This window comes from Muscardinus avellanarius, assembly GCF_963383645.1.
Source record: "Muscardinus avellanarius genome assembly, chromosome: 11".
Classification (NCBI taxonomy): Eukaryota; Metazoa; Chordata; class Mammalia; order Rodentia; family Gliridae; genus Muscardinus; species Muscardinus avellanarius.
In genome coordinates, this window is record NC_137797.1 from 102,273,015 (window position 1) to 102,296,074 (window position 23,060).

General features: G+C 44.1%; 1 protein-coding gene across 1 annotated transcript; it reads right to left on the bottom strand.

Annotated features, from left to right (window-relative positions):
- Positions 1 to 409: 409 nt before the first annotated feature.
- Positions 410 to 18,611, bottom strand: STYK1 (serine/threonine/tyrosine kinase 1; the record flags this gene model as incomplete). Its single annotated transcript, XM_080705688.1, has 9 exons — positions 18,557 to 18,611; positions 17,858 to 17,992; positions 14,658 to 14,924; positions 13,285 to 13,466; positions 10,233 to 10,316; positions 5,667 to 5,875; positions 3,273 to 3,313; positions 2,415 to 2,511; positions 410 to 614 (listed from the first exon to the last, which is right to left on the bottom strand). Exons 1-9 carry the CDS (start codon positions 18,600 to 18,602, stop codon positions 410 to 412), a joined length of 1,266 nt encoding a protein of 421 aa, XP_080561814.1. The 5' UTR covers positions 18,603 to 18,611.
- Between the last annotated feature and the right edge of the window lie 4,449 nt (positions 18,612 to 23,060).

The window sequence follows — 23,060 nt, forward strand, 5'->3', positions numbered from 1 at the left end:
CCTTCATTTCAACCCAGTTTCTTTGAACTTTGTTAAGAGTTCAAACCGATGAGGAACATGTCTCCTGCGTAGATGAAGACATTTTTAAGGAGGAAAGCAGCCTGGTGTGGGCAGAACCAGCCTTTTTGTACCATGCTAAAACAAACCTGGCAGATATTTTTAAAATCTTTGTTGCATTGACACATCCTCCACTTTTACCCAGGACCTTCAGTATTGGGATAGAAATATAAGACCGACAGTATTTCTCTGACATAGAGAGCCTCAGCCAGCATCTGTTCACATTTCTAGGGAAATATATAGGTGGAGATGCGGATCCATGTCCTCCCCCCTCCTTCTGTCTCACTAGAGTCCGTGCTCGGTTCTTCAAGGGATTGGTTCCAAGAGAGTATCTTGGAATGGCTGGAGGTCTTCAAAGGATGCTGTAGCTGTAGGAAAGGCTCTCTGTGCTGATGCCGGCCACCGCTGCGTACAGTTCAGGCACCACCAGCTCTGGGACTTGCAGCACAGCCTTGTCATCCGCAGTTCGAGCAGCAGTTTCTAGGCGAGCACGCAGCTCTCTGGGTAAAGGGCGGTTGTCCTCACTCCAGCGCCAGCAGGACTTCATGATGCTGTACCTGAGAGTGGGTAGGAGAGACAAGCAAACCGATAAGGAACACGTCTCCTCACCAGCAAACCTTGAGGAAACAGCAAAACCCTGCAGCTTTCAGCTTCTCTGTCCTGCATGTCATCTTATTTCCAGAGACTGCAGCTCCATTTCACCTTCCTATCATCTTCTCAATGGGACTTTTATAATAAGCATAACTGGAAAGGCAGGCGTGGTGGCGCACACTTGTCATCCCAGTTCTTGGGAGGCTGAGACAGGAGGATCACAGGTTCGCGGCCAGCCTCAGCTACTTAGGGAGGCCCTCCGCAGCTTAGTGAGACCTTGTTTCAAAAATAAAGAATTAAAAACGTAGGGCTGGGGGTGTATCTCAAAGGTAGAATGCTGCTAGGTTTAATCTCCAGTGCCACAAAAATAAAAGAATGAATGAAGAGTTTTCAAACTACAATAGATGTAATTTCCACTGCACATTGTGTATTGCCTTGTAAACAAGGGCCACACACAAAAGGCTCAGGGTCAGGACTACCCATATCTTCCTCATTCTATTATATGAGATGGAGATTTTAATCACCCTGTACTACTGCACACTGTTGATTTCATATCCATCTCTCCTCATCAAGTGTTAAATTCAAGGTCAGGTAGGCGCTTTGTCAAGTGTCCACTATCAATGACAATCTTTCACGCAGGGAAGGCCTGCAAGAAATACTTGTCTGTAGTTTAATTATAGTATACCCTGCCAGCATTACTGTGTCTGTACATGCATGTTCATGTATGTAGTCAAGACATTTAAACTTTATAATCTGCTTAATGTAGTATTCTGTGTGTGTGTGTGTGTGTGTGTGTGTGTGTGTGTGTGTGTGTGTGTGTTATACTAGGGATGGAACTCAGGGGTTCTACCTTTGAGCCACACCCCAGCCCACTGCATTTTTTTTTTTTTTTTTGGAAACACAGTCTCACTAAGTTGCCAAGACTGGCCTTGAGCCTGCCATCCTCCTGTCTCAGTCTCCCATGTACTGGGATGTGCTATCCCCCCCAGCCTTTGATGCAGTATTCTTTACTGTAGGTAAAAAAAAAAAAAATAGTGTTTACACAGAAAGGGAAATGTATCCTTTCTGTGGTGAAAATTTTACAAAATAATGGCAATTCTAATAGAAATGTTCATTAACATAGTATTTCTCCTGCCTTTGTAAACATAAGTTAGCCTTTTCTTAGTTTCCTTAACAGCCTCTTTTTGGATTTTATTAATTAAAATGTCTGCATTAATTCTTTCCATTTTCTGCCTTTAGATTGGTTTACCAAAATCTCTTTCTTCTGAGAATATTATATCTTCCTTCTGACTTTCTAATTTCTCCTAATTCCTCCCCCAAATTTTTAGTTGGCTTCTACAATGCTAAAAATTGGGGAAACAGAGAGTTGAGTAGTTTTTAAAAAATTAAAAAATAAGAGACAGTGTACTCTGTATGGATAAGTCTAGTGCAATGGATTTTGTGGCAGCTATCTTCAAACTCAGGTTGGTAAAAGACTAGAATTTAGACGAAACAATACTGTATTTACATTGCATTTGGTTCATTTCCTCTGTAATTCAGAAACATCCTGTGGAATTAAACTAATTTTATCAAGATTGGATTCCGAATACAATTCTCAGTGGTCGCCTCAACATGGTATAGGATGTGTGCGTGTATACTTGCTATGTAGGCATACAGGACATACAAGCAGATGTGTTAGGGCAAGGGTTTGGTCTAAGGCTGTGTTTAAAACACAAGGGTAACTAAGGATTGGGATTAGGAAAAGCAGGCCTCCCAAAGCCACTTACATAGTGTGTTTGCAGCTACTGGGTCTCTTCATGATTTTCCTTCTCTGAAGGTACTGTAGGATGCTGGTAGGAGGGACCTCAGGATATGGAGGAGCCCCTGTCAATATGGAGAGGAGAGCAGCAAGATCATTTTAAGGTGTTCTAAAATATAAACTTTACAGAAAGAACTGATGAAAGAAACAATTCAAATTCTGTTATGCCCACATATGGAGGTATCACTACCAATCTCACTGTTACACACATAGCAAGTTTCAAAATGTTTATTACTACTCTTTTAAAAAATATGAATGTCAAACAACACTATTCTACATCTATTTGGGCCAGTTGCCAAAGATAAGGCCTTAGGAAGAATATTAGAAACGATACAGTCGTTCCCTCCTGATCGAGTAAAAATATAACAGTGAATTTTTAGGCAAGGTGATTTGGGGAAAAAAGCCTAAAGGAAAATCTTTAAACTTTAGGTAAGTAATAAAATAAGAAACCAGACCTGCCCTCCACTCTTCATAACAGGGGAAGGTGCTATAGTTTATTAGTTGAATTGATGAATAGAGAACATTTTTATGTTTACACAAGATCACTGTAGGGAATTACCCTGTGAATTTAAAAACATCCCTTGGAATGATATTGTTGGAATAAAAGAGAGGAAGAAAGAAAAAAAGTTAAAAGAAAGTTAAAGACAAGGAGGGCATCATCACTTTACAAGACACGTCAGGAGTCAGGCAGGTTTGGGATTCGACTTAGCCCAATTCAGTCTTTGGAAGTGTTCAATACTTTCTCTCCCGCCCCCAAGGAAAATCACCCCCAAGAAACATACTGCATATTACATATAGATGCACACTCTTTGAAGGTTTTCCTTACCTAGAGTCACCATCTCATAGAGCAGGATCCCAAAGGACCAGCTGTAAAAGAAACAAGCCATCAACTTAACGTCCATTTTCCTTTTCTTAAAGAAACAAGACCTGCCCTCCACCCTTCATAACGTGGGAAGGCACCTAATATCAGCAGCCTTCTGTGAGAGCCCCATAAAGAAAACACTGAAGAATGGTCAAGGGCATCCAAGAAGAATCAGCAAAGCAACGAGACAATTAGAAATCATTTCTAGGTGGATGTGGGGGGATACACCTGGTATCCCTGCAACTCAGGAGACTAGGGCAGGAATATCACAAGTTCAAGGCCAGCTTAGACAACTTAACAAAGCACTGCCTCAAAAAATAAAAAGGGCAGGGCTGGGGACATAACTCAGTGAAACAGTACCTCTGGGTTTAATCTCCAGCATTTGGGGGGCAGAAGAACATTTCTGTTCTGTTCCCTTAAGTTCTGATCTCTTTGGGGACTGGATCTATGTCTTCATTGTATTTCAAATCAATAGATGTCTATTATTACTTTCTAACTCGCATGTGTGTATTGTGTACACGCAGTCACACAAATCCATTCACCCAAACATGGAACTTTTCTGTGTACCTTTCTTATCTTTTTCATCCCTCTCTGCTAAGATTTTAGCCTTTGTTCGTAGCAGAAGGCCAAAGGAGTTTTATCATTTGTTCATTGTTTTCTCAGTAGATCTCACTGACCCACGCTAGGAAAACGTATTAAGAGAGTGAGCTTTAGATATTTTATAACAGGTATTGTGCCTAAGCAATATGACTTGAAAGATGTATATTTCACTATTCTATCATCATTAAATGACCAGTAGCTTATGATTAAGCTTATTGCCTGCAGGTCTCTATAGAAAAGCAGATATGAATGAAGCATCATTTGAAATCTTTTCATTTAGAACATGTTTACTGTTCTAACATCCCTTTGCTACTCATGATGCTCCTACTAATAGGATATTCAACACTTCATCCATGAGCTTCATCAAGCGCTTGAGTTAGATGATTACCAAAAGTCCATTGTGATTCTTTGCAACTCTGGTTATACCAATTGTACATGGACCTGTAATCCCCGCGCTTAGGAGGCAGAGACAGGAGGATCGCACAGGTTCGAAGCCAGCCGCGCTGGCTTAAGAGACCCTGTTTCCAAATAAAAATATAAAATAGGTCTGGGAGAGTAGCCCAGAGGTAGAAGGGTTTCCATGAACCCCAGTACCACCAATAAATAAGGAAGAAAGAAAGAAAGAAAGAAAGAGAATGTAGCTAAAAGGAAGAATGTCCCCGAGTTCAATCTCCAGTGCAGCAAAAATAAATGAATAAATACACATGTGTATGTTTTAAGTTAAAACTAGTTGAAGTGTGCATATTTTTGTTTTAGTAATTCCTAATTTAACTGTTTTTATTTATTTATTTATTTTTATTTCTTGGTACTGGGGATTGAACCCAGGTACATTCTGCCTCTGAGCTATACATCCTTCAACCCTATTTTCTATTTATTATTATTATTATTATTATTACTACTACTACTATTTTGGTGGTACTGGGGGTGGAACCCAGAGGCTTTCCACCTCCGGGCTATACTCCCAGACCTATTTTATATTTTATTTGGAAACAGGGTCTCACTAAATTGCTGAGAGCCTCACTAAGTAGCCGAGGCTGGCTTCAAACCTGTGCGATCCTCCAGTCTCAGCCTCCCAAGCACGGGGATTATAAGGGTGGACCCACCATGCCCAGCTCTATTTTTAATTTTAAAATAAAGTCTCAATATTTGCCAAGGCTGGTATCCACCCTGTGGTCCTCAGGGATTACAGGCTTGCACCACCATGCCCAGCTACTTACTGGCCTTTTGAGTCATAGATTTTCAAGGTCTGTGATACCACCTCCAGGTGAGGTGGGAAGGGGGCTGGACATATGGGGGGCATTAGTGGCCTCAGGTGCCATTAGAAGGCTTTGAAAAATAAGGGGGTGAATAGAAACACACAGGGGGTTGCTGAGTAATTTTTTTTTCAGTAAAGGGGGTGGTACACCAATAAATTTGAGAATCTCTGGATTAAATGGACCCACACCCTTCAAATCAGAGCCAAATTATTAGGATTAAAGTCCTCAAATATTGCTGTATTTACTTTTCATTTTTCTTTTTTCTGTCTTAATGAAAGCTTCTTAGCTAATGCAGAAACAATATTTTTTTAAGAAAGCACTGAAAGGGATTTTCACAGATGCCAGACATGAACTCTGTCCCGAAATACTTGTGCCTGAGAGTGTGCCTGGCTTCCAAGCAGAGATCTCAGCCCTAGACATAACTGACTACACACCCAGTCCTATTCAGGGTGCACACCCAGGTCATCAAGAAAGGAGATCCAAAGGGCAGGGACAGACTTACATGTCTCCTCGGATGCCAGAGGGCCTCAGGAGAAGCCGCTCTGGGGCCAGCCACTTGAGAGGTATGTTCCGAGCAGAGGAGATGGTCCCGTGGGTGTGGACTTCATACGCCACGCCCAGGCCACAGAGCTTAGCAGTCAGATCGCTCTGAATCAGGATATTCCTGGCGGCCACGTCCCCGTGGAACACATGCTTATCCTGCAGGAATTCCTGTCAGCAGAAGATGAAAGTTAATAGGCTGACTGAAGGGCACTGATAAGAGAGACAGTCCTGGGGAGCCTTTTCCACACTAAATAAATTCTCCTTAGCAATGGCTTCAATTTTAAAGTGTGCTGATGATCAGACATTCTTTTGCTTTAGGGTTAGTATTACCATTTGAGCAAATATTCCAGATGACGTTAATACAGGATTTATTTGTTTTTTAATTGGGGACCGAACCAAGGCTTCATGCATGCTAAGCAGTGATATTACATCCCCTAGCCCTAACACTGAATTTTGAAAATATAAGTCTTCTCTGATACTTTCCTTTTTGTAAATTAATTTTTGAGGTATATAAATTATTTGTTTATTTATTTATTTATTTATTTTGGTGGTACTGGGGTTCTTATATCCCCTCCTACCTCCAGGCTACACTCCCAGACCTATTTTTATATTTTTATTTGGAAACAGGGTCTCTTAAGCCAGCGCGGCTGGCTTCGAACCTGCGCGATCCTCCTGTCTCCGCCTCCCAAGCGCGGGGATTACCAGTGTGCGCCACCACGCCCGGCAATTTTTTTTTATTTTTTAATTAATTAATTAATTTTCATTTTTATGTGGCTCATATTGAAAATGGCATACATTCAGACTGTGCTGGGTGCCGTCTCCTCCCCCCACTTCCCCTTCTCCCCTCCCAGCAACGAGAGTCCAGGTTGATCACGCTACATTCATACTTTTATTTCAAACTCCATCTTCAATAAAATGACTTCTTTCCTCTGCTGTACTGGGGCGGCATGATTTTGTGTATAGTCTGTTATAGCAGTGCTCTTTTGCCACACATCTCTGCTTTCTCTTCTGAACTTCAGGTACAAATAGCTCTATCTTCTTCTTAGTAGCGTCCAACCGCTTCACACCTACAGAATGCTTGTTGAGGCTCACTGTGTAAAGTTCAGGGCTTATACTTTACATACATTATCTGTGAGCTTATCAAAGTTGATTAGCATCTATTTGGTTGATGATCAAACAAGCCTAGAGACAGTGATTTGTGTTAGGATTAAACTCCACATCTCGTGCCCAGCACTTTCTACTAAATCCCACTGAAGATGAATTTTTACCCACTACATAGGAACCCAGTTAGATACTGGATCCAGTTAAACTGAAAAGGGGCTGGGTCCCACAGCAAAACCATAGAAAACCTCATAATAATGAGTTTATGCAACGTTTTACATCATCTCGTTTTGTCTCTGGATGTGGTTAGTTAGGGGAATATCTTTTAGGTAAATCCAAATGATAGCACAAATTCACACAGTTACTGTGTGTTAATGACTAGAAACAGGTATTCTAAGAGTCTAATAAAACTCTACTAATAATACTCAAACCAGACTCCAAATTAAAATTGCCTGAGAGCTTTTCACCCTAGATTCACTAAACCCTAACCTACAAAGAGAACCCTGATAGCCTATACTTTACAGAAGTATGAACATGATTTGAATGTGGCCAGCAAAGCATTTGAGATCCACCACAGCTGAGACAAGACCTTCTGGGGCCTCTTCCTCCAGAAAGATAGCACAGGAGATTAAAAGGTTAAACTGAGCCAGGCGTGGTTGGTGCACACTTGTGATCCCAGTACTTGGGAGGCTGAGGCGGGAGGATTGTAGGTTCGTGGCCAGCCTCAGCTACTTAGTGAGGCCTCTGCAACTTAAGGAGACCTTGTTTCCAAATAAAGAATAAAAAATAGGGCTGGGGGTGGTGTAGCTCGGAGATAGAATGCCCCCAAGTTCAATGCCCAGTACCCCCCTCCAAAAAAATAGTTAAGCTGATGGTGTCCAATCCTCACGGAAGAAGGAAACAGTGACTAGCAGTTTTCTGTCTCTCAAGTGGTTTTAGAACAAAAACATTATACTGCCCTGAGAAGAACTAAGAAGTGAACTTTTGAAGTTGTTCAAAATAATAACAGTCTATTTCCTTGTTCCAGGTAACATGAGACCCTCCGTAATGAATGCACCTGTTTGATTGGGAGCCCTGTAGCGCACCTCTGCAGACGTGGTTCAGAAGCCAGGCAAGGCTGCAGGCTGGCATCCTAACTGTACGGAGGGAGTGTCAGCGCCGAGAGCAAACCTCCTCACACTGCAGATAGTATGTGCGCTCTCCTCGTCTCCTGGGAGCGTCAACTCTAACTACAATTCTATTCTCACTTCTCCCCCCCCCTTTGTCTTTCCTGACTCCTCTTAGACCCCTGGTATATTTTAAACACAGGGAAGACAAGACATAACACGTACTTAAAGTCGTAGGTTCATAGAGTCTTGATTTTCTATAGCAGAATGCTAACCTTCAGCAGAATTATCTGGATGATTTCATAGAAATCATCATCTGAATTCCCCGAGTTATTCTAGTATAGGCAAATGTTCTCTCTTAAGCTCAGAGTCCTCTTACCCCTTCTTTTTTTTTTTTTTTTTTTTTTGGTGGTACTGGGGTTCCTGGAAGCCCTTCTACCCTTCTACCTCTGGGCTATACTCCCAGACCTATTTTATATTTTTGAAACAGGATCTCTTAAATCAGCACAGCTGGCTTCGAACCTGCGCGATCCTCCTGTCTCCGCCTCCCAAGCGCAGGGATTACAAGCGTGCGCCACTACGCCCGGCGTTCCCCTTCATTTAAGTTGAGTGAGGCTTGAAGTCGTACAGACAAACCTACCCACAGTGTGATTCTCCAGGTACTGCCCCGCTACCCACCATTCCACGCATATAAAATTGGTAGTAATGATTTCATAGATGGGCAAAGCATAAATTAGATGATTTATTTTATTGATATACTAACAAAAGTATTTTTTAAAAGAAAAAAAAAGAAAGATAATCTTGGAAGAATTAAAGATACTTGAAGAGCCGGGCATGGTGGCGCACATTTGTAATCCTAGTAGTTGGGAGGCTGAGACAGGAGGTTCACACGATTTGGAAGCCAGCCTCAGCTATTTACTTAGTGAGGCTCTTGGCAACTTAGTGAGACCCTGTTTCCAAATAAAATATAAAATAGGTCTGGGAGGGTAGCCCGGAGGTAGAAAGTCCCAGATTCCATCCCCAATACCACAAAAATAAATAAATAAATAAATAAATAAATAAATAAATAAAACTTAAAAATGAGCTAAATATCAGATGTTATTATAAAACAATTATTAATTTTAGGCCATAGTCAAACTATGCTTTTGGTTCTTATTTTTTGAATGTGTATACTGAAATATTTAGGTATGCAAAATAAGAGTGGTCCCACGGTTGCCCCTCCTTCTTCTCTTGCTCCTTAATCTCTCAGGAGATGTTCGATCATGTTTATTATCAACTCAACCAAACATGTTCTGAACCAGTTTGTTTTGTTTTCCAGGTGGACGTTTGTATACTTTGAGTTCTGTAGCCCTTCACCCAGTCAATTTCTCTTTCCATATCACTCAACTTGCTGCCCCTTTTTCTTCTTTTACATCTATTATTAGAAGTGTAGGTGGGCGTGGTGGCACACACCTGTAATCTCAGTACTAGGGAAACTGAGATGGGAGGATCACAGATTTGAGGACAGCCTCAGCAATTTAACAACTTATGGAGACCCTATTTCCAAATAAAATAAAAAATAAAAAGGGCTGGGGGTGTAATTTGGGAGTAGAAAAGTCCTGAGTTCTATCTGCAGCACTACAAAACAATAAAGAAGCATATATGGAGAAGTAAGACTAGCAAGTAAATAGGAATATAGCTCTTAGACCTGGCCTTGGAACCTTCAAATTGATGAGCTTTTAAAATCCTTCCTGCCAGGTGTGGTGGCGCATGCTTGTAATCCCAGCATTCGGGAGGCTGAGACAGGAGGATCATGGTTCTTGGACAGCCTCAGCTACTTAGGGAGGCCCTTTGCAACTCAGTCAGATCCTGTTTCAAAATAAAGAATAAAAAATCACGCTGGGGTATAGCTCAGAGGTAGAATGCACCTAGAATCTATCCCCAGTTCCACAAAAGTAAAAAAAAAAATATGCCACAACAAATCATATGATTATGTATAATTCTAATATATCAATAAAAGTAAATAAGTAAAAAGAAAAGAAATAATTTCTAGCAATACTATTGCCATTAGGCAGGAGAGAAAACAAATTTGTTCCTTTTATATACCATAGGTTGACTACATTCTTCCTGGAATTACTAATCCTATGGTATATCACCTAAATGATTCCATAAACAAAGAACTAAAACCATTTCTCAGTATGTGCTCACCTCCTCGCCACCTAACTTCTACCAAATTTTTCACAATAGATGCCCTATTTGAGATCATGACTATGACACCAAATACAAGTCTAATAAGAAAACCCCCACCACGTATTTGTATTCTGCCTGGGCTTACTTACCAGAGCCAAAAGGACCTGCTTTCCGATGTGATACACTTGTTTTTCTGTGAGATCGTAGAGGAGACCATCCATGGTCATCACATCCTAGTGCAATGGGGATAAAAGTGTTATTTCCAAGTGGCACAAATGAATTTGATTTTTTTGTGTGTGGTACTGACAATGGAATCTAGGGGCATTCTACCTCCAATCTACACCCTCAGCCCTATTTTTTATTCCTTTTATTTTGAAAAAGGGTCTCACTGAGTTGCGAAGGGCCTCACTAAGTAGTAGCGGAGGCTGTCCATGAACCACGATTGTCCCGTCTCAGCCTCCCGAATGCTGCGATTACAAGCATGTGCCACCATGCCCAGCTCAGGTTTGATTTTTATAAAGTGTGATATAGATACTCTGAACTGCAGGGATGAAAGCAAAGACCTATGAAAACAAAAGAAATAAGAATGAAAAAATCCGGGCTTGGTGACGCGTGCTTGTGATCCCAGGACTTGGGAGGCTGAGTCAGGAGGATCCCAGGTTCAAAGCCAGCTTAGCGAGGCCCTCCGCAACTTAGTGAGACTCTATTTCCAAACAAGAAATAAAAGCGGGCTGGGGTTTAGCTCAGAGGTAGAATATCTCTAGTTTCAATCCCCAGTGACACACACACACACACACACACACACACACACACACACGCACACACACACAAAGAATGAGTGAAGTAAAAATAGCTGCTTCCTCCTGGAACTTATGAAGTTTTAGAAATGTGTGGAGTAAATCAAATAACCATAAACAAGTAGATCGTAGCTGGGTGTGGTGGCGCCTGCCTGCAACCCCAGGACTCGGGAGGCGGAGACAGGAAAATTGCAGGTTTGAAGACAGCGTCAGCAACTTAGCCAGGTCTTCAGCAACTGTTTTGAAGTTAAAAAAAATAGTAATAAAGTAGGACTAGGGGTGTGGCTCAGCTGTAGAATGTCCCTGACTTTAGTCCCTAGGACCATGTTAAATAAATAAATGAATAAAGCAGGACAAGGTGGCGCGCACTTGTCATCCCAGCATTCAGGAGGCTGAGACAGGAGGATCGTGGTTCATGGATAGCCTCAACTACTACTTAGTGAGGTCCTCTGCAACTCAGTGAGACCCTGTTTCAAAATAAAGAATAAAAAATAGTGCTGGGGGTGTAGCTCGGAGGTAGAATGCCCCTGGGTTCCATCCCCATACTGAAAAAATAAAATAAAATAAATGAATAAATAAAATAAATAAATAAATAGATACATAGGTGGTTACATGTCTTTACACGTCATTGGGGAAACACACAGAGAGCTGAGAGAGGATGTGGCAGTGGGATAAAGGGAGTGAAGGCAGCTGGACAGATGGGCACCACGGCCAGTGAGATGTGAAAGAGGAGTGAGCATTGACTGCAAAGAGAAGGGAGATGTTTGACGTGAAAAGAAGAGCATCTGAGGACGACCTTGGTGGGATCCCTTTCTCATATGAACGCAGCTTTGAATAATAGACCACAAAATGCAGGTGGCAGTAAATAATAATAATAGTAGCCCAGATTGATGCGGTAAATTGCGGAGGTTCGTTAACCTTGAACTTGCCCATTAGCAGACGAGAAGCTCGGGAAACAGGTAGCGCTTCCCACAGAGCGAGACGGAGAGAGAAGGAGGGGAAGGCGGGGAAGGGGACTTGCATCGGCGCTGGATACTTCTGAATGTTGCAGTTTTGGAAAATGTGAATTTGAGGTTCAGAAACTCACAAACTGAGTCTCTCCCTTGTCAGCGCGGGTGATGTTACAGGATGGGAAAATGCGCTTAACGGCTAACAGTCACCACACTGCAGGCTTTACTCATCATCGTTATGTTTTTACGCAATTATAACAGATACCATTTTGAATGCTTACTAAGCAGCAGTCACTGCTGTGCTTGCAGATACTAATGTCCTTAGCTGTCAGTGATAATTTACTCTTCCTCTCATTTTCTGCATCGACAAACTCAGGGTCAAAGAGGCAACTTGCCAAAAGTCACAGAGCTAATAGGTAAAGCCACGAGCCCACACACTTTTATTTGGGAGAGGGTGGTGCTAGAGATTGAACCATGGGCATTCTACCTCTGAGCTACACTCCCAGTTCCTTTTATTGTATCTTTTTTTTTTTTTTTTTTGGTGGTACTGGGGTTCCTGGAAGCCCTTCTACCTCCGGGGTACACTCCCAGACCTATTTTATATTTTTATTTGGAAACAGGGTCTCTTAATCCAGCAAGGCTGGCTTTGAACTAGAGTGATCCTCCTATCTCTGCCTCCCAAGCGCAGGGATTACAAGCGTGCGCCACTACGCCCAGCGTATCGTATTTATTTTTATTTTTATTTTTTGTGGTACTTAGGATGGAACCCAGGAGCATTCTACCCCAAGCTACACCTCCAGCCCTATTTTTTTATTCTTTATTTCAAAGCAGGGTCTCACTGAGTTGCCAAGGGCCTCACTAAGTAGTAGCTGAAGCTGTCCACGAACTGCGATCCTCCTGTCTCAGCTTCCCAAATGCTGGGATTACAAGCATGTGCCACCACGCCTGTCTTTTATTATTATTATTATTTTTATTATTATTATTATTAATCTTGAAACAGGATCTCACTAAGATGCTGAGGCTGGCTTCAAACCTGTGACCTTCCTGTCTCAGCCTCCCAGATATTACCAGGGATTACCAGGTGTACACCACCACACCAAGCTGAGGCCACACTCTTAACTCCCGCTACCACTATGGTGGCCATTAACACTTGTATCTGTTCAAACGTACATATTTAAAACACAATGAAACGAAAAGTTCAGTTTCTCAGTCACTCCCACCACATTTCAGGTGTCCAGTAGCCACACGTGACTAAGTGTCTCCAGGGGGGCAGAGCAGATACGAGACATTTCAATCACCGCTTAAGAGTTCCTTTGGACACTGATGCTCCGGTAGTCTGCGATGCCACCCACACTGTCCCTTGTCCCTCTATTTTGCCATCTCTGGTGCTACATGACAGGGGAACGGCTACTCAACCAGGTCAAGACTTTCCCGCTCACTCCTCCACCGCTCACCCGGCGACAGGTCCAGAGGAAGCTGAGCAGGTCCCCGTGGACCACATCCTCCAACACCATGTAGAGCGGCGGCCTCTCCGTGCAGCAGCCCTCCAGCTGCACCAGGTTCTTGTGTTTCCCCAGGTGCTGATAGAATTGGATTTGCCCAATGAAGTCCTGCACCTCGCGGAGCCCGGCCGATTCTGCAGAGAACAGAAGAGCGGGGTGAGTGAGCAGTCAGGCATAACCAGAGAGCCAAGGAGCAGGAGACAGCCTCAGAGGGTGACTCGCAAGCTCCCCCGTGGTGTAAGAGAGGACAAAAAGTAAATAAAAGAGGACCAGTGAGAAGAAACTGATACTCGATGTCACCGATCTTTTTTTATCAATGGTAACATAAGAATCGTTGGTCTTAGAAACAGACAGGCTTAGCCAGGCGTGGTGGTGCACACTTGTAATCCCAGCATTCAGGAGGCTGAAACAGGAGGATCATGGTTCGTGGCTAGCTTCAGCTACTTAGCTGCTCTTTGCAACCTCAGTGAGACCTCGTTTCAAAATAAAGAATAAAAAGTAGGGCTGAGGATGTAGCTTGGAGGTAGAATGCCCCTGAGTTCCATCCCCAATACTGAAAAAAAAAAAGGACAGGTTTTCATCTGCATAAAAGACAACTGTTCTGTCCGTATTCAAACATTCTCACTGCCTGGCCTTTGGATTAACATTCTTGCCTGACTTTTCCCTGTTCTGTATTATGCATCCACGATTACTTGCTCATTGCCTGACTATCAGCAAGAGAGAAAGAGAGTAAAAGAGACAGACAGATAGGCAGGCAGATGGACAGACGCATGGAGAGAGAGATCTCCAGGAAAGGGAATCAAAGAGTGAAAAAAATAGGAAGAAACAACCTAAAAAATTTTAGTCCAAATAGCATTTAATCATAAAAGTCGGTTCCACCAGCCCCAGAAGGTCAAGATGAGCTAAGGCTAGAAAAACCCCAAGATGTACATTTCCCTTTATTTATTTTTTTGGTACTGGGGATTGAACCAGGGGCATTCTACCTCAGAGCTACACGTCCAGCCCTATTGGTTTTTAATTTGTATTTTGAAACAGGGTCTCACTAGGTTAATGATAGTCTTGCTACTTGCTGAGGCTGTCCTCAAACCTGTGATCCTCCTGTCTCAGCCTCCCAAGTTCTGGAATTACAGATGTGTGCCACCACACCCAGCTCAGGAGAAGAACATTTTTGTCTCAAAATTCCACTCTCTAATCTCTTCTCCTCTAAAAAAAATGTGATCACAATGTCCGTTAATGAGTATTTAATATTTGCAAAGCCTTTGGGCATTTATTTTGAGGGGCTCACAGTGGAAAATCAAAACAGAGTAACCTGACAATTCCTTTACCTTTTAAAGCCTTGAGGACGACACTTGTGGCCTTAGCAGGGTCCCCAGTGTGCATCCTGGCTCGATAGATGCCCCCCCAGGTGCCAGTCTGGATCTGCTGCAGGTCTTCCGAGAGCTGCTCCCGGGGCACCTGCAGCTCAGCCAGGGCAGGCCTGGTGGCCCGTAGAAAACCTTCCACTGATGTCTCCTCCAGGGGCACGAACACTTTTCCTTCATGTCCTGTGGGTTCCAGGTTCAGGCCCCTGGATTGCGGCACTGGGGAAATAACTAAAAAAAAGAGGTGCTATCAACCGGCTGTTCCCTGCCCTGGGGCCTGCGGAAAAACCAGAGCCGGGAAGAAGCATGCCACGAAGTTCCTCTAGCAGCCTTCTCTCTGGCCAGCGCGGGGATGTCTTCCTGTGCCTCTGTGAATGACCATCAACACCAAGTGTGTAAAGCCCGAAAGATAATTCCCTCCCCTTCCAGGGCAACTCGAGACGGACCTGTGGAAAGAAGCCAGGACCTTTCCTTTTCTGTCTTCCTCAGGACTCTAATTCAGTATCCCCATGAACGCGATATGGCGACAAGGGTGTTCTGGAAAGGTGTCCAAACCACAGATACCTCAACACAGCGGTAACTGCCAGGGGACTGTCATTTAAGTGAGTCGCACGACCTCCAAAGTCGGGGGAAAGGTGTGGGCAACAACTCAGCTATAAGCTCTCAGTAATCTTCCTTCCTCACCGTGTCTTAAAAGTCTAATGATTCCATGTTCCCTTGAGTGTTGGTCTACAGTCTTCTGACAGCCTCTCCCTTTCTTAGCCAGCGTGAACTTTGCTCCATCTCTAAAAGCTCATTCACTCCTCTCATTAAATCACGATCATTCATTAGTTTATCCACTTACTCAACAAACATGGCCAGCTTTGTGCCAGGTACTGTGGTGGGTGCTGGGGATCGGCAAAGTCCTGACTCAAGCGACGGCTCCTCTCTCGTGGTCAGCCCGACAGGAGGCGATGGGTGTTAGAGAGGAAGATGACCGGAAGGAGGGACACGGTGATGACATTTTATCTACCAAGACCAAGAGGCCTTTCTAATGCGGTGACATTGGGAAAGATTTGGAAACAAGGAACAAAGCATGCTGTTATCATGAGGATGTTATAGTCAAATGGGGTGAGATGGGCAGAGATGCCCAAGGTCGAGACCCGAGGACCACGCAGGAAGTCAGCACCCCTGAAGCCCAGCGGGAGCCGGGGCAGCTGCAGGAGAGCCAACCTCAGGGGCAAAGAGGAGCCTGGGAGAATATTGCCCTGGTCTGCTCTGAGCAAGCCGGAAAGGTACTGGGGGTTTTAAGCAGAGAACTGAAAGACTGATTGATGAATGCTTTTTTTTTTTTTTTTTTTTTGGCGGTACTGGGGTTCCTGGAAGCCCTCTACTTCTGGGCTACATTCCCAGTCCTATTTTATACTTTTTTATTTTTGGAAACAGGGTCTCTTAAGCCAGCACAGCTGGCTTCGAACCTGCGTGATCCTCCTGTCTCTGCCTCCCAAGCGCGGGGATTACAAGCATGTGCCACCACGCCCGGCCTGATGAATGCTTTAAGAGAGTCGTTTTGGTTTCTCTGCGAAGAATGGGCCACAAAAGAGTATAGACAAAATCAGGGAAAGCAGTTAGGAGGGTATCACAGTGATCTATGAGAGGTAAGAGTGGCTTGGGTTTAACTCTTTTTGTGTGTGTGGTACTGGGGATTGAACTCAGAGATGTTCTACCGCTGAGCTACACCCTATCCCTATTTATGTATTTATGTATGTATGTATGTATGTATGTATGTATTTATTTATTTTGAATAGGGTCTCGCTAAGTTGCTGGGCTGGCCTTAAACCTGTGATCCTCCTGTCTCAGCCGCCCAAGTATTGGGATTACAGGCGTTTGCCACTGAGACTGGCCACCTTGGGTTTATTTTACAGATGGCATTGATGAGATTTGCTCATGGATTAGATACAGACTGTAAGAGAAAGAGGACGTCAGCAATATCTGCAGGGTTTAGACTTCTGTGGAAACCTAGCTAGCCATTAGTAAGGTAAGAAAGTTGATTGGAAGGGAACAAGTGTAAGGGAATTTCAAAACCTTTGGGGCATACTACCTATAAAATACATATTATTTTAAAACTGTAAACTAGGTAGGCGGTTTAATATAAGAATCTGGAATTATTGGAACTGCAATCAGAGGACAAAATATATTTGAATCCATAAGAATAAACATATCATTTAGGAAGTGAATTTATACTTTTTTTCTCAACAAGTATTTTTAAAAGAGGAAGTACACGCTGAGCGCATCGGCACACATCTGTAATCCCAAGCTAGTGCACGGTAATTTAGCAAGATCCTGTTTCAAGATGAAAAATGAGAAGGGCTGGGGGTACCAGCCCCAGAGGTAAAGTGCCCTGGGTTTACCACACACATACACCCCAAAGGAGGAGTGCAGAATTAGTCAGTGGTTCAGGTTAGAGGAGTACTAAGACTTATCACCGGGCTTGTCAATGTAGCCGCCATCCGTGGGCTTGGAAAGAGTTGCTGGGGGAAGAGGGACGTATAGTCTCACCTCAGTGGGTTCAAAAGAGAACAAGAGGCAACTGCGCCTAAACAACTCCTGTGAGAAGTTTTCAATAAAAGGGAAGTATAAAAGAACTGGCACGCCATCCAGAGAGGGACTGAGGATCAGCACTGCAGGTCTCCATCACCGCCAGGATCTTCTGTCCTTTTCTTTTACTCTGAGTTTCTTGTAGAGCTGACCCTCTCTCATCACGCGGGTTCCAAAAGAACCTAAACACATCTCTATGACATGATGCTTCCAAGTACTAAGCCCAGCCTTTTTCATCTTATATTTTGTAGGCAAAGAGTAGGGTAGGCGTATCCTAGAGTAAAACGGCAGCCTTCCAGGATGCCAATAAAACCTCGAACTTTACGATTCCGGTCTCTTCCTCCTTGATCCTTAGACATTCACAGAGTCAGCACTTGATCATGGAATAGGACTAAGAGAATCGACACAGGTCACAGCGAGGCCTCCCTCGCCTGCTCTCCAACAGGTGCATTGATGTAGCCTGTGACTTCTAGAACAGAGACACCCTCTGAATCACAGAGGCGCCACGCCTCCCCTGCTGGACACTCCTCTCCCTCCTCTCCCCTTACCCATCTCTCCTGAGCCCAGGGCCAATGTTTGAGCTTTACCTCGAGGTCCAGGATGCCGTTGCTGGGATCTTTGCTCTCGCATGAACAGCCACAGGGTGACGGCAAGCAGGATGAGGAAGAGGCCGACCAGGAGCGTGGGCACGATGATCACCTCGTACTGCTGCTCCTGCACGACTGGGCGACCGCAGGAAGAGCGTGAGACCCCGGCCCTCGCACGGGACAGGCTGCTCCTGCCTTCCCCGAGTTCTACTCCGAGACAACTCCCGGGAGCAGCGCTGTGATCTGAAACCTTAGGATCCCTGTTTACCAGCCCGTCCAGTGAGCACTGAGCCAGGATGCCGCCCCTGCGTGCATCTTTATTTATTTTATTTTATTTTTATTTTTTGCACTACTGGGGATGGAACCCGGGGGCATTCTACCTCCGAGCTCCACCCCAAGCCCTATTTTTTACTCTTTATTTTGAAATAGGGTCTCACTGAGTTGCAAAGGGCCTCACTAAGTAGCTGAGGCTGTCATCGAACCACGATCCTCCTGTCTCGGCCTCCCAAATGCTGGGATTGCAGGCGTCCCCCACCACGCCTGACTCTCTGTGTGCATTTTTTATGCACTCCTCTCCCCACCCCCACAAAGACAAAGGCCTCATCCTGTTTTACCATACTGTCTTTATGCCTACTATGAATCAAGCCATCCTCCCATAATCTATCCAGAATCTGAAAGCCTTTGGGCGCGGGTGCTCACCACACAACTTGTCGCTGAGGCTGCATTCCAGAAGCCTCCGTGCCATGCCTGACTTCTCTCCGGTGCTGCGGGGATGCTGGTCCATTGCCAGGCCTGCGGGGATGCACAGATCGAGGCCGCGACCCAGCGGTTTCCAAGGGTGAAGGGTTCTGAGCAGGAAGACAGAGTACAGAGATTGTGTGTGTGTGTGTGTGTGTGTGTGTGTGTGTGTGTGTGTGCGTCCTGGAGATCGAACCCAGCGGCATTCTACCTCCAAGCTACATTCCCAGCCTTTTTTATGTTTTTGTTTTAAAACAGAGTCTTGCTAAGTTGCTGAGGCTGTCTTCAAACCTGCCTTCCTCCCATCTTGGCCTCCTGAGTACTGGGGTTATAGGTGTGCACCACCACGTCTGGCTCACACATAGAATTTAAAAATTCCCCTGTGGATCACTATTTAGGGGGATCTTTCTCTCTCTCTCTCTCTCTCTCTCTCTCTCTCTGTTTTTGGTACTGTGTATTAAACCCAGAGGCATCCTATCTCTGAACTACACCCCCATCTTTTCTTTCTTTTCCTTCCTTCCTTTCTTTCTCTTTTGCATCCTATACGTGAACCTGCAAGCCTCCTGTCTCAGCCTTCCAAATCCTGCGATGATGAAAAAATAAATAAATAAATAAATAAATAAATAAATAAATAAATCCTGCGATGACAGGCGTGTACCACAGCACCCAGCATGCAGCTACTTTTCAAGCTATCCATGTCTCGCTCCATCTACCTGATATACAGACCAGAAGAATCTTTTATTTTTCTCTTCTGGCATTTTCTCTTCTCTTCCACACAGCTTTCCATTCCTCATGTGCCCTTTTATTTACTTATTTATTTTATTGTGGTACTGGGGATTGAACCCAGAGCATTCTACCTCCAAGTTACATCTCCCCCAGCCTTTATTTTCTTTTCCTTTGTGTTGAAACAGGGTCTCATGAGGTTGATGACTCACTACTTGCTGAGGCCATCCTACAACTTGTGATTCTCCTGTCTCAGCCTCCCAAGTACTCGATTTATAGGCATGCACCAACGCACCCAGCCTGAAATTCTTTTTTTTTTTTTTTTTTTTTTTTTTTTGCAGTACTGGGGATGGAACCCAGGGGCATTCTATCTCTGAACTATACCCCGGCCCTATTTATTTTTTATTTTTTATTTTGAAACAGAGTTTCACTGAGTCGCAAAGGGACTCACTAAGTAGTAGCTGAAGCTGTCCTTGAATCTGCCATCCTCCAGATTGCCCCAGCCTCCCAAGTACTAGAATCACAGGTGCGTGCCACTGCCCAGACTGAAATTCTTTTAAAGGCTCCCTTCCCACCCAAGACTTCTGCTACCACACTCAAGCACCAATTCCTAGCACCATGGTTATGTCGGCAAGATCTCCGTCTTCTATGGCCTGTAAGCTCATCACATATTCTCTAGCTGCACACCACGTTTTTTAAACAAGAGAGATCATTTCATTTTTATGCAAATTTAATGCAGAAAATGAAACACTAGGGGCAGACGTCAGGAGGAATGAATTGCGCCTCATTTCTCTTTCTTTACGTCATAGCCTGTCCTTCTCTGACACGTCCACAACCTCACAAGCAAGGAACACTGGGGTTTATCAACAAGAGCTGCTTAAGCCTTGGCTCTCAGGGCTTCAGCGCGATCCCTCTCACACCAAGAATAAACATATACAAACGTTCCTACTAGGATACAGTTTAGAGGAGGAGTCAGCACCAAGCCATCTTTTCTTTCTCCCCTTTATTCACATGGTTCAAAAATAATAACAGAAAATGTTTGGCATAAAAATGTTTTCTCTCCCTATCTTTCTCCATTAACCTAATTGCCAGTTTTCCTCCAAAGGTACCATAGGTATGAATTTCTTGTTTATCTGGCAAGAGAAGAATCATTATATGCACCACTTTTAAGTCTGTATAAACAGCGCATCTCCCTCCCTCCCTCCCTCCCTTTCTTTCTTTCTTTCTTTCTTTCTTTCTTTCTTTCTTTCTATACTGGGAATGGAACCCAGGGAATTCTACCTCTGAGCCACACTCCCAGCCTATTTATTTTTTATTTTGAAACAGGGTCTCACTGAGTTGCAAAAGACCTCACGAAGTAGCTGAGGTGGTCTGCAAACCGTGATCCTGCTGTCTCAGCTTCCCAAATGCTGGGATTACAAGCGTGCGCCACCATGCCTGGCCAACAGTTCATGTTTCAAATGACTCTTTCCTTCTGCAGAATACTGACAGCTATCACTTTTCCAAGTTTATGTTTTGACCCTGCTTAGAGCCTACTTCTTTAATCTGAAACAAAGTATGATGATTTTTATGCTAAATAATCTCAAATATGTGATCTTATTTTGCTGACTTGATGCAATTTAAAAAATCCAAAGTGTGGCTTTTATGCTAGGATACTGTATTGTACATGTGCTACATTAGATATATTACACCATCTTTATTATTACATGACATGCTGCATTTTATTATTGATACTAATAATTGCAATGTTACTTATCCAGACAGAGGTTCTCTGTGCCTGAAAGACCTACTCAGACATCTCCCAGCTCCAGCCTTGCCCCTTTCTTTCCTCTTCCAAAGCTCCATGAGTTAGCACAGGTGTATCATGACAAAACAATTCCCTTACATCTCAGGAGAGGGACAGCTGAGTGGCTGCTTGACATGAGTCCAGGTAAAGAGAAGCCAGAAAGTGTAAAGTTGCACAGAGAAGAGAGAAAGTCTTCTCTGGGTTTGTACATAGCCAGGGATCTATGCGGTCAATGACTAGCTCGATGGTAAAATACATGTCATCTTGTTTACGAACCAAAAAAGCATGAAGAAATGTAGTTGGGAAGGTCTGCACCATTACCCAGATCTCACACAAAGAGAGGAGGCAGCAGAGGAGGGAAGTCTCAGAATTAAACATTAGCCCCGCCGTTTGGAAATCGCCTGTTGCCAGTGTCACTCGTATTTTTTTTTTTTTTCCCTCCTGCTCTCTTTCAGCACATTATCAGATGTAATTATTTTCGTTCAGGGAGCAGCCAGTTCAACAAGTTTGGCTCTCCGGGGAGTGGGTGCTGAGAGCATAGACTTTCTATCTCAGTACAAGAGGGAGAAGCCAGGCTGTACAACCCGAAGGCAAACTGAAGGAAGGAACATGCGCCCCACGTGCACGGCACCCCCGTAACGAGCTGCCCGCGGTGCCCCCCACAACTACCAGACTCAAACTCTTCCTATTCCCTGGCACCTGGAGATGACACTCAACAACTCAACAGCGTCCCGCCTTTGGGTACAATACGGTCTTCTGTTGCATTTCCTGAACTGGGCACCCCATCGCTCTGTGTCCTGGGTACCTTACGAAGCAAGACTTGTCAACGCCCGCAGCCCAGTGGGACTGATGCCAGAGCAGGGAGGGAAATGTAGAGAGGGTACAATGCCCCGGGCTTAATAGTACATTGACTTCTTCTCTTGGCCGGTGTGTTAGACACTGAAGTAGACGCAGCATTAGCCATAGCATCCTGTATCACAAAGTTCAGGATGTTGGAGTCAAGGGTCTGGTGAAGTTGTGAAATTGTTTACGCTGGTGGTTCCCTCGACAGTTGCGAAGGGCATTTGTATGCAGCTTGCCGAGAGTCTACACACCTCTGTATCCATAGCGCTGAGCCTCTCCAGGAAGGTTCTAAATAAAACAGCATCATCGCTCCACTTACGGTTAGTCCTGATTATTTCTTCTCAGTTGCTCTAGGTTTTTCCTAGCATTTCTCTTAGGCTTAGCTCCCTCCTTGAGTTGAGAGCCCAAAGGAAGAAAATAACACAATGACAAAAGAGATATAAATAGGAAGAGGCAGAGAGAGGAACGGGGACTGAAAAATATCCGAAATATTTACAAGTTTATAGTCTGAAAAAGCCAGAGAAGTTAATGATTATAGCTAGGATTGAACTAATATTAACTCTCTGAACTTTTCGTGCGCTCACAATACACGAAACGCCACACTGCACTCTTGCCTCTGTCTTAAGGCACAGCCTGATTTGCAACCGTGACACAGCTCTTACTGGGTTCATTTCTGCTCAGCGGCCACAATAGATTGTTTCCCAGAAGTGATCAGTGATTTACTCACAGGTTTCCAGAAGAAACTCATCTTACCAAAACGCATTTACCTGTAGGACCTTTAAAAGCAGATTCATTCTCCCGGGCTCTGCCTGCTTACAGGCTGTGGAAAATTCCTCTGTTGACCTCAGAGAAACATCTAGTCCGGTTCCAGCTAAGTGTGACTCAGTCAGCTCTGTGGCCAAACCCTGGGCTTACCAACTCAAGTGGACCTGCCTGCCAGCCATGTTCTTCTGAGACAGACAAATGACCCACAGTCCCAGGTGAAAGTGACACTGGGTCCAGGGAGTTATTAATGGTTCTGGGCTATGGGGCAAAGGACTCAAAAGATTTTCAGGGTCTCACTAAGTTGCAGAGGGCCTCCCTAAGTAGCTGAAGCTGTACATGAACCATGAC